Below are 12658 nucleotides of genomic sequence, written 5' to 3'. Positions count from 1 at the left end.
CCCCCACCTCCATAACCTATATAACCTCTGTAGTCACTATATCTGTTAAAAATATCAGCTAAATCTTCCTCAATAAATGGTAATGGTCAAGACATTTATCGCCACCTGACTCCAATTTGCGGTTCATGCTTGATTTTTCCCTAGGACAAACCCCGAGCTGATCCCGCACCTAAGTTGCTACAAATAGGACAGTTTAAACATTTCCCAGAGATCTAGGTACATGTTTTTGGAAACATTACGTTTTCGAATGTGATAAACAGTTCCGTAATTTCTTGTTGAACACCTGTGGTAGACTTTATCTACAACTCATGAGTTGTAGATAAAGTCTCAGTCTTCACTGAAAATTCTATCACAGCCAGAAATATTTGGTTAAATTCTTCCCGGCTTGGGACTTTCCTCCATCTTGAGTATTTCCTATTCTGAAATTATGTTAGATGAGGCGTGTATCTATTTACACCTGGCTTCTTTTTTTTTTTTTTTTGTAAGGATCGGGTAAGAGCTGAGGGAAATTCGGCTATTTTAAGCATTTTGAATGACTTGCTTCACGATAATATTTTAATAGTGTGGGTGCTTAACAATAGTACATGGTTACAGGTTTATGGAAAATAAAAGACAATAAACAGCAATGCTGTTTTCTGATTGAAGTGATATGATTGATTTTTCAGGTGAGAAAAAAAGTCATTGGGAGTTACGTCCCTTGAATATAATTTTCTTTTATTTATGATTTCGATCAATATACGAAATCGTATTATTGCGACATCGTGTGTAATGATTGAATAACAATGTGTATAAATAAATAATAATAAAAAAACTCGGTTGCTAACCTACTCCTCTTGTAACCACATTATTAGTGTCTCGTTCCTGAACTATAACAGAAAGCTGCTCCCCAACGGAGATCTCAGGTAACAAAAAAAGAGTTAAACTATTCTTTATGAAAGTTGTGTGTGTGTGTGTGTATATATATATATATATATATATATATATATATATATATATATATATATATAACGTCTTCGAAGTTTGCTAGCCTTCATAGGACTGTCCGATGAGGCGAGCAAGCCGAAACTTCGAAGTTTTAGTCACAACTTTTCTCGTAAAAGTATAATAAATATGTACTCTGCAAAAGTATTGAGCAATCCTTTAATGTAAAATGGTTTTTATTATAACTTTTCATGAAAATAAACATGAATATATACGTGTGTGTACACATAAACATGTAAACTATTCCACACGAGTGTTATAACAGCTGAACTACTAAAACATAGCTAATCGCAAACGGCATTATACTTTTCTCTATGTTATTAGGCGTAAGTGAAGTAAAATAGCTATATGTTGAAGTGAAACTGAACTGTAGACTTAACTTGTTGAGATCTTATGTTTACAATACAGCCCACAACCCATTCAAATGTTTTTAAGGAAATAATGCTTTCTGTTTTACTAGGCATAAAATTGATAAAATTCTAGTATGTTAAGTGTTGAGAAAAATATTTGTCGAAAAAGTGGAGACGGCATCGACTCCCCACCCAGTTTCTACATACTAGAACCTTTCAGTTTTTGTCCCCAATTTTCTGAGAAGCGTTTAAACGAATGAAGCATAGATCGTAAGGAATTTGTTATATTTACACTTTCGATTAATATTTTGATTGATAAGAAACATTTCAAGTGAGGAAGTGAAAAGCAATTGATGCAAGGGAAGTTGTCAAAAAGCACCATATCAGAGGTAAAAATATAAAATGCTGTTTACCGTCTATATCGCTTAAGAAATAATGGTTTCAAATTTTGACATAAGACCAGCAATTTCATGCAGGGTGAAGTGGATTTCTCCCGATCCCACTGTTCAACTAGTACTAATTTTATTCATTCCAAAAGGATGAAAGCAAAGTCGACCTCGTGGCATTTGAATTCAGAACGTCAAGCATTTTGACCAGTTAGCTAAGATTTTGCCTGTTCACCGTCTTTCGCTTAAGAAATAATAATGAAAATGAACTCGAAATTAAAATAAAAATCAGTTCTGTATGTTTATATAATTGGACTGTTGAGATCCAAGATTGCTGGCCTTGTACCAATATCAAAAAATATTTCTGATTTAAGTACAAGGCCAACAATTTTAGGGAGAGGGGTTTGTCGATATCGTCGACTCCAGTATTTGACTAGTACTTTATTTTATTGGCCCTGAAAGGATGAGAGGTAAAGTTGACTTCGCTGTGACTTGCATTTCGAACGTAAAGAGTTACGAATATGTACCACAAGGTATTTTCTCCGACAGCACTAACAACTCTGCCAATCCTCCAAAAATCTCCCTATAGTCACAATCAGGAAATGTGTTAACCTGAGATTATATAAAATGGCATTTGGCTACACGGACTTCAAGCGAGTTGAACTTGAGATCTAGTGGTTGTGAAGTGAACAAGTGAATTCTCAATCATTCCAGCATAGGGGAGTAGGGCAAAATTTGTAACCTGATTTCTTGTTATTTACTCCCTGCCTGTTTGAAATCATTACATTGCAAATATTGCATCATCGTTTTGTATTGCTACATTATATTTAGGAGTAAAAACTGGTCAGTGTGGTTGTTGTTGAAGTCAGGTGACAGGTTTTGTATTTTCAAGAAATTTTTGCTCAACTTTGAACCTGATTGTAATTGAGGTTGCTAATAAGTTATCTGGATAATTTTTTGGTGTTTAACAGTCAATATTCTTTTCTCCGTTGGATTCCAAGTCAAAATTTTCCCACATTAATGTCTAATTTGATAATTTTCAAGTTTCAAAAAATTAATGTCTAGACTGGGGTAAAATGAGTAATGACTAATTACAATAATTTCTTCTCTTTAACTGCATAGTGTGTAAATATATCACAAAGAGCAGGTGGTGAAGAAGCTATAGACAATATATATATATATATATTTTTTTTTTTATTTAATCGAGTTTCGTTAATTTTTCCTTGATCTTTTTTCATTTCACCTAGATATTTAAATTATTTTTTTTATCTCTGATCTTTCTGATGTCCAGGGATGGATATTGGTGACTATGAGTCTGTTTTCTGAAGCGGCAAATTTACACTGCCTTGTCCTACTTATTTTTCCCCAACCAAATTTGATTTTTATATGCTCAGAGAGAACAGCAATAATTTTCTGAAATGACGATCAGATGATGTTATAGTAGTTTAAATGCATTTAGGGAAGGCCATTTGCTTAGCTAATATAGTTTTTGTAAAGTAGTGAACATTTGTAAAAAATACATTTTGTCTCAAAGTCAAAAATGCAGTAAAAACACCTCATTTTCCCCACCCACCTATGTGTATGTGTGCAGGAATGGCTGTGTAGTGAATTAGTTTGGTTCTCAACCACATGGTTTTAGGCTCAGTTCCAGTGTATGGCTTCTTGTGCAAGTGTCTTCTGTTATAGACCTGGGCCAATCAAAACCATGTGAGTAGACAAACTAAAAGCTTCTCATGATTGATTGATTGGTAGATAGATAGATAGATAGATAGGTAGGTAGATGTGTGTGTGTGTTTGAGTTACCATGTCTTGTCTTGGTATGAGTTAGATATAGCAACAGGACCTCCGTAATGCTATGATGGACCATGAAGTCTGGCGTAGCATGGTAAATTCCATTGTCTTGACCACGGTCAAACAATGATGATGATGATGAGTTAAATGATATGAAGGGCATGCAGCCACAGAAAATCTGCCTCAGTAAACTCATCCAACCCATGCAAGCATGGAAAAGTGGACGTTAAGACAATGATGATAATATATTATTTTGGCAAGGATGAAAACCCTTCTAGACAGGTTTTGGTTTTGTTCTTACCTCATCAGTAAAGTGGCTGAGCTGGCATAATCATTAGCACACAAGATAAATTGCTTAGCAGTATTTCATCCATCTTTGCATTCTGAGTTGAAATTCTGCTAAGGTCAACTTTGCCTTTCATCTTTTTGAGGTTGATAAAATAAGTACCAGTTCAGCACTGGGGTCGATGAAATCAACTTATCCCCTCCCCTGAATCAATTAGTCTTGTACCAAAATTTGAAGCCATTATTACCTCATCAATGAAGCAGACTCTTTGCTGCATATATTCCTTGAACTTTCAGTTCTTCCTCCAAAGGGGATTAGTTTTTAAATGTAAAACAAAGTTCCAACAGTGGAATTTAGATTTCAACAAAACTGTAAAATCACATTCTAAATTTTTGAAAATTTTTATGTATTTTCACTGTCTTATTTGTGTACATATGTATGTTTGTGTGTATGTATCCATGTGTGTGAGAATGTGTGTGTATATGTTTGTGACCAAATTCTTTATTAAAGCTGATAAAAAAAAAATCTACTTTTTACTTCTTTATTATGATATTTTTATTTATTTATTTATTTTTTTGCTCCTTTTGTCTTTTCAAAGTGACATTCATGGCAGATGATCAAAACAGTGCAGTTCTTGGCTGTGTGGCTGAAGAAATTTCTCATTTAAAGAAACATCATGAATCAAAGTGCAAAATAATAGAATCTGTTGGAGACTTTGCATACATTATTACTATCCAGCTCCAAATAAAGAATTTGTCACTGAAATTTCAATTAACAAGTAAGAATAACAGAAAACTTATGCAAAAAAAGTCTGTAAAAAGTGTATTTTTGTCAAATGTCTTATAGTTTCATTAATGTATTTTTGTAAATATATATTTAAAGTAAATGATTCATTCTTGCTGTAACATTTGTTTTTAGTGTTTTATGGCTCTTCCTTGTCCCCCTCCTATTTCCTTCCTCCAAAATATTCACCACTAACCATGCTCCTTTCCCTGTTTCTGTTCATTCCATCAGCTATATACCTACCTATAAGCATCTATAGCTCACCTCACACTCTCATGAACTTACCTGATTCTCTGTCTATATCTTCTCACTAGTTCCTCCATCTCCATCCTCATTACATTCACCTTCATGTACTTTGAGGGTATGTCCTGACATCCCATCACCATCTCTCCTTCTCTACAGCAAGACAGCTCTTCCTATCCTTCTATCATACTCTTGCCACTCAACACCTGAGATAAGCCACCTGCCTCAGTACTACATACCCCTCGATGAAAGAGTCTTGTCTTGAACTACTTTCCAACCTCATTATTACTGGTGACATAAAGAAGCACCCAGTACACTCTGTAATGTGACTAGCATTAGAATAGTCATTCAACTGTAGAAACCATACTAAAACTGACATTGGAGCTTGATGCAGTACTCTGACTTGTGCAATCCTGTCAAACCACACAACCTTTGCTAGCATGGAATACAAGCACTAAATAATGATGGTATTGTTTATTACTCTTTCCATATTATTTGAACCTTGTTTTTGCCTTTTTTTATCCTCCGTGTTTTTTCTCTTTCTTCTTCCTTGATGAAGGACCATTTACTTTTCTTACACAACTTATTACATTGTCTTGGTCCTCTCATTGAATGTTTTACTTTTCTGGGGTTTTTTCACTCTATTTTGTTTGCTTGTCTATTACCTGGATAGCCTTCAATCATTTTCATTTACAATATTCCTATGTGCATATATATATATATCCTCTACAGCAAGACACTTGTTCCTATCACTCTGTCTGCCTGACTGGCGTCTGTGACACGTAAAAAGCACCAACCGATCATGGCCGTTTGCCAGCCTCCTCTGGTCCCTGTGCCGGTGGCACGTAAAAAGTACCCACTACACTCATGATGTGGTTGGCTTTAGGAAGGGCATCCAGCTGTAGAAACACTGCCAGATCAGACTGGAGCCTGGTGCAGCCTCTTGGCTTCCAAGACCCCGGTTGAACCGTCCAATTCATGCTAGCATGGAAAACGGACGTTAAACGATGATGATGATACTCTTGCCACTCAACACTTGGGATAAGCCACCTACCTCAATACTACATACCCTTCAATGAAAGAGAATAAAAAGAAAGTGATTAGTTGTTATTTCAGTAATCCCTCAAGACATGTCCGATACTTCTATTCAATATCACTCTGTTATCTTTTTTAAAGAGTTTTCTGTTTTATTTGCAGAGCAATATCCTGATGTCGTACCTGCAATAATTCCAACATCAAACAGTCTTTCAAATGTTCACAATTCACAACTATCAAAATATTTAATGGAAAAGTCTGAGGAATTTGTTGGTAAACCTATGATACAGAACTTGATTGATGCCTGTCTTCAGTGGGTGACAGAGAATCAAAGTGATATAACAGAGCCAGTCAAAGAAAAAGGTAAACCAATTGCAAAACATTCTAAGAAAAAACGAAGTTTAACAAATGAAGAGGATAAAATTATTGATAAGAAGCCAGCAATGAAAACAGCTTCTGATGTAATTTCTAGAATTCAATGGGATGAGAACTTAAAATCTGAAGATTTTATTGTTGGTTATATGGATCGTTTTGTGGGAATTATTGAGAAATCTTTTGATAGTTTTTCTTGGGAAGATATTTCAACAGTAAATTATTATACATTGGCCATTCCAAAACACAGAATATTCTATTTTAAATACAAGACAATAAAAGTTTGGGATAAAGTTCAGCGTCTTGATTTGGTTTTTGGCTCAACAGGAAGTAAAATGACAATAACAGATATAGTATCTAATTATGAAGAACAATTGAAACGTGATATGGAAGAAAATTTGGTCTTTGAATCAGATTCTCGATATGAAATGCCAAGTGACCCCAACTTTTTCTGTGATGATGAATTCTGCGCAAAGATCACACAGCCCAACTTTTTTGTAGCATTGAGAATAACTAATGAAGAAATCTTGAAAAAAGTTGCATGGATGCAAGAAGATATCTTAAAGAATAAACCAACCTACTTTGACTGTTTCATCCCACCTGTCTGTCTGCATCTAACACTATGTATGTTGCGTCTTGACCATACCCATCAAATTGCTGATGCTACAAATTTGTTAAAAAATCTACAAGAGGAACTTTCTAAAACAGTTGCTGACTGTGATCCAATTAGAATTAAAAACATTTACCATTTTTCCCACCGTGTTGTCTATGGTTGCATCAAAATCCCAGAAGAACTCACAGACCTTGTTCAGAAACTCAAATGTTACTTTTTTGAAGAGAAATTGTTGACGGACATAAACAAGAATTTTGTACCTCATATGACTATAATGAAACTCACTCGTCAAGTCAGCAAGCTGACTGAATCAAATCAGATTGATCCTTCCATCTATGAACAATATATGAACTGTGATTTTGGTGAGCAGGCTGTTGACAACTTATATTTGTGTTCCACGGACAAAATCCGCCAAGACGATGGGTTTTACATGTCAACTATCAACTTAAAATTGTAAATATGGTGGAAGATTACTTTGGTTCCATTCATATTCATTTTGTTTGCAAGTAGATTCAACAGTGATAACAACAAAGCCACAACTGAAACTATGATATATGTATGTGTGTATATATATATCAGATTAATGGGAATTCAGAAATCTAAGCAATTATCTCAGCACTTCTGTAAATACTGTATAAAAGTGTACACAGAAATGTACAACAAAATGAGTATGGATCACATGTAATATGCAGTAATATTATGAATTCATTATTTATATTCATAGCTTTGAAATGATTATAATGACGGAATAAATGTAATATCAACACCTCAATTCTTAGACTTTCTATCTATCTATTTCAAATTTTTTTCCCCTGTTTTTCTCAATATTTTTGAAGGGTAAGGAAACTTGAGCATTATGTCTGTAAAATTACTCATCCAAATCACCTGGGATTATTCATTAACAGTTTTAATATTGGTTTCAGATTTTGGCACAAGGTCAGCAATTTCAGGGAGAGGGTAAGCAATTTTGGTGGCAAGTCAATTACTTTGACCCCAGTGTTCAACTGGTATTTATTTTATCAACTCTGAAAGGATGAGAGGCAAAGTCAACTACGGTGGCATTTGAACTTAAAACATAAAGTTGAAAGAAATGCTGCCAAGCATTTTGCCTGGCATGCTAAGGTTCTGCCAGTTTGCTGTCTTCAAAACAAAGTTGTAATATAAAACTGCATCTGTCTTGGGTAAAATATAAAATATAAGTAACTTCCAGTTATTTGTTTATGACTTAGCGATGCTAAAGTGGAAAAGTGGATGTTAAATGAACAAACAACATATATAATGTTGCTAAGACTAGAAAGAAATGCAGCTAGCATATTCTGTTGTGTGAAATGATATGTAATGTTAAATATGCATGAATGATGCAGTAGAAATGAGCTCACAGGGATCAAATGTAGTGTGCAAAAGAGAAGACTGTTTTGAGACAGCAATGTGGTTTTATATATAAGATGACATACATGAAGTATTAAGGTGGATGGAACATGTGGAAGATGGAGAATTAAGATGATATGGAACAAAATGGTGAAAACTGATTGCAAGATGAACTCTCATGAAGATGCTAACAAAGGACCACAACAATTGGCAACACATGGTACGGGAGAAAATATTGTCCACCCATTCAAGTAATGTTAAAATGGTTGTAGTGATGTAGGCTGGCAATTTATAATATATCTACATTTAGGTCTTTTGCCTATTATGTTGGATGGGCTCTGCCAGGCTTTCTTGTCCTAGATACACTGCATGGCTGCAGTGCCCCAATGAACCCTAAGGCATTAAGAGGTTTGTCATTGTCAATATTGGTTTCAAATTTTAGCACACGGCTAGGAAATATGGGGAAGGAGATAAGTTGATTACATCAACCCCACTGCTCAACTGGTACTTATTTTATTGACTCTGAAAGGATGAAAGGCAAAGTTAACCTCGGCAGAATTTGAACTCAAAATGTGAAAGTGGATGAAACACAACTAAGAACTTTGTCTAGTATGAACAGTGACAAACTATTAACCTTTTAGCATTTAAACTGGCCATGTCTAGCCAAAATATTGTTTTATGTTCAAAATTGTTAGATCTGGCCCTTCAACAAACAACCCTACAAAATCATTCTAAAAATAAGCAGTTACCTCATAAAAATCTCAAAGCTAAAAGTTAATGCATGATTAATTCAAAACAATGTGAATAAATAAGCATTACATTTGACAGAATAATCTGAATGCTAAACTATTACTCTTTGACTTACTGCTAAACAAGTAGTCCAACATTCTTTCAACTTAGCCATTTATGATTGGACATTACCTAAAATATGGTTAAATGATAACTTAATGTTAGTATATCAGTAACAGTGTAGATGTTGGTTTTTAGAATTGACACACACCATATCCTTGGATCATAAGTGACTAAAAAAACTAGTGGGACAGACATGCAACAATAAAATGTTGCTTCAAAAGTCTCACCCAAACCATGCCAGTATGGAAAAGCAGACAAAAAGGATGGTGGTGATGATGATGATGATTATCATCATTAATCATCGTTTAATGTCTGCTTTCCATGCTGGGATGGGCTGGATGGTTTGACTGAGGACTGGCAAACCAGGAGGCTGCACCAGGCTCCTATCTGATATGGCAATGTTTCTGCAGCTGGATGTCCTTCCTAATGCCAACCACTCCGAGAGTGTAGTGGGTTCTTTTCACATGCCACTGGCATGGGAGCCAGTCAGGCAGCTCTGGCACCGGTCACGTTCGAATGGTGCTTTTTTTATGTGCCACCAATATGGGTGACAGTCAGGCGGCACTGGCATTGGCTATGTTGAAATAGTGCTTTTTTGCATGCCACTGGCACGGATGCCAGTCGGATATATGAAAATATGCTTTAGTTTCAGGCTTGCTTTGATATGCAAATTCTGTGATCAAAGATGTTCAAGTACAGTGTATCAAGGAAAACATTGTGCAATTTCTCTTTGTGTTCTACTATTTTCAGACAATAGGATAATTTGAAGGAAATTTGGTAGTTATTTCTAGTAGCTAGAGTAGCTACAAAAGCTCTCTAGTTGCTTCATGATGTTATTTTTGTTTATCCCAAAGTCAAACAACATTGCAGAGGTTCTCTTCACATTTCTTTTTATATACTTGTGGGAGAGTAGAAAGATCATATAATGTAATAAAAGAAATTATGGAATGGGAGCACTAAGCAGTGATGTGTATAAATGCAATGTTATTACCAGTTCAAATATGCTTGTGGCATGTTTGAACCTGTAAACTCACTATTCACTGTGTTTTGTCGTCGAGAAAATTTCTTGCTGTAGACAAATGGTGTAAATACACTTAAATCAGCTTGCAGTGCCACCTACCCAGATGTGAGATGCTAGCATTTTTAGAGTGGTTATCTCCTCTTCAGTCATAGAAACCAAACAGGGTGTGCTGTGAATTGACAAGAGAGATTGTCTCTCTTATGCTATCTCAGTCATCGTACAATGACTGATAGCATCAATCGGCAGCTCACTGTAAACAAATAATGGAGTGGGAGTGCTAAGCAGTGACATGTATAAATAGAATGTTATTGCCAGTTCCAATGTGCGTGTGGCACGTTTGGACCCTTAAGCAATTTGTTTATAGTGAGCTGCTCATATTGGAACCTTGTGGATGCAGGTTTGGTCCCACTGCACAGTTCCTTGGACAAGTATTATCTACTATAATCCTGGGCCAACCAATGCCATGTGAAGGAATTTGATAGAAAGAAACGGTGTGTTGTCTAACAACCAGTGTTGTTTTATTTACATCCCTGTAATTTAGCATTTCAGCAAAAGTGACAAATAGAATAAGTACAAAGCTCATGCAAGGCTGCAGTCCAATGACTGAAGCAAGTGAAAGACTATAAAAGCATATGGATATAAAAGTCATTTAAAATAACTTTTTGCTTTAACAAACAGAAACAAATATTAGGATTTGAAAGATTACTCTTCAACTTCCACAGAAGAACAATTGTTAATGGGTACCACCCAGCCATTTCTCATCACTGGTTGTACAGTTACTATAAAATCGCAACTCTGCTGTTCCTCTCGTAGTGAGTACACATGCTTGCAGGTGATGCTCTGTCCAACAAGTTCCGGTTGTTCATCTAAAATTGCAATATAAATGTTGTAGTAGTGTACTAGTGACATATCAGTACAGTTCCAGTCTATGACGATCTGCCGAAAATGAGCCATGTCTTTAGCTTGTAAGTCAGTGATCTTGACAGAATATATTTGAGACTCGTTGATAGGAATGATCTGAAATAGTAATGCAAGTAGGCAGTGAGATAGGAATTGATAAATACGCTCAGAAAGAGAAACAAGCAAAAAAAAAGACAGGCAGGCTATGAGAGAGAAATGAGCACATAGACAACATACAAGTGACATAATATGAATGGTAGAACTTTATGGATTCACACTACATTAGAATCTTCTGTTGCAAACTTTGACAGTATAATAAAATGTGAACCGGTAGACACAGAAAATTCTCAGTACACTGCAACAGAACCATTAAAGAATTTTATTACTAGACTTACCTTAAATATCATCATAGTTTAAAACAATTTTACCACATTTAAAAGATATGTAAAACACCCAAAAGCCAACTATAACCTCTTCTGTAAAATGTTTTCTGCCTTCTGCCCTATGAAATTAATGATACACATAGTTTTATATATAGGCACAGGAGTGGCTGTGTGGTAAGAAGCTTGCTTCCCAACCACATGGTTCCAGGTTCAGTACCACTGCGCGGCACCTTAGGCAAGTGTCCTCTACTGTAGACTCGAGCCAAACAAAGCATTGTGAGTGAATCTGGTATATGTATATATTTATCTGTGTGTGTCTTTATATATATATATATATATATATATATATATATATATATATATATATTATATATTATAAATATATATATTTATATATAAATATATATAAAATACAGTGTACATTTAAACACACTAAGAGGTATCCATCAAAGGACTCCCTTATGCTAGAAGGAACAGCTAAACTTCAAACCACTAATTAGGGATAAAATCTCGAAGGGAATGAAAAAAAAAACCATTTACCATCTATTTCCTGGACCATGATTTCAGACTTTTTTTAGCAAATAAAATAATTTGGTAGGCAAAGTCTTCGTCAACAGGTACGCCAAGATTAAACATATATGTATGAGGCGAATCCAGCATGTGCCTCTTGCTTATATATTCTAATTTTTTCAAATCCACCACACAAGCGCAGTTTTTTGTTGGCAGCAAAAAAAAAAAAAAGTGCTGGCAATTTCTTCGAACAATTTTCCAGAAATCATTATACATAATTAATAATATCAGGGTAATAAAGATTTTAGAAATTTTTACTACCAGTGGCCTAGCACATAGAAAAATTAGTCCATAGACTATATATTGTATATTTAAACAGATTAAGAGGTATCCATCATAGGACTCCCTTACGCTAGAAGGAACAGCTAAAGTTCAAACCACTAGTTATGGATAAAATCTCAAAGGGAATGAAAAATAAAAACATTTACCATCTATTTCCTGAACCATGGTTTCAGACATTTTTTTAGCAAATAAAATAATTAAATAAGGTCTGGTTGGAGGTTCAACCTTCCTAGTTATTTTGCAGGGCTTAGAAAAACTGAAGGGCCACTGCAATAAGTGTGTGAATCTGAGAAGGGCACATGTTGAATAAAATTAAAATTATTTGATCTTCCTGTATTTTCTTTAACCAAAAGCCAGGAACTTTTCAGCTCACCTTTGTATCAACATTATTAATGTAATGTATCGTACTATTTACTTCTAGTGATTATGAATGCAGAAATGT

The 12658-nt window shown here is 35.0% G+C and overlaps 2 protein-coding genes across 5 annotated transcripts in view; one reads left to right on the top strand and one right to left on the bottom strand.

Moving 5' to 3' along the window:
- LOC115212386 overlaps positions 1-7612 on the top strand; it is a 15998-nt gene extending 8386 nt beyond the window's left edge. For 3 of the 4 annotated variants that reach the window (XM_036503378.1, XM_036503377.1, XM_036503379.1), the window contains exons 2-3: positions 4393-4572; positions 6018-7612. In XM_036503378.1, the coding sequence (XP_036359271.1) occupies positions 4393-4572; positions 6018-7297 (1460 nt within the window). In that variant the 3' untranslated portion in view covers positions 7298-7612. Of the gene's footprint in view, positions 1-698; positions 903-4392; positions 4573-6017 lie in introns of those variants that run through there. The other variant, XM_029781266.2, reaches the window with a different exon arrangement.
- A 3102-nt stretch (positions 7613-10714) lies between these two features.
- LOC115212398 (cytosolic endo-beta-N-acetylglucosaminidase-like) overlaps positions 10715-12658 on the bottom strand; it is a 30430-nt gene continuing 28486 nt past the window's right edge. Inside the window, 1 exon segment of the mRNA XM_029781288.2 lies at positions 10715-11098. Within this exon segment, the coding sequence (XP_029637148.1) occupies positions 10784-11098 (315 nt within the window). The 3' untranslated portion in view covers positions 10715-10783.

This window comes from Octopus sinensis, linkage group LG5, assembly GCF_006345805.1.
Source record: "Octopus sinensis linkage group LG5, ASM634580v1, whole genome shotgun sequence".
Taxonomy (NCBI): domain Eukaryota; kingdom Metazoa; phylum Mollusca; class Cephalopoda; order Octopoda; family Octopodidae; genus Octopus; species Octopus sinensis.
This window is presented reverse-complemented; position numbering and strand designations above follow the sequence as displayed.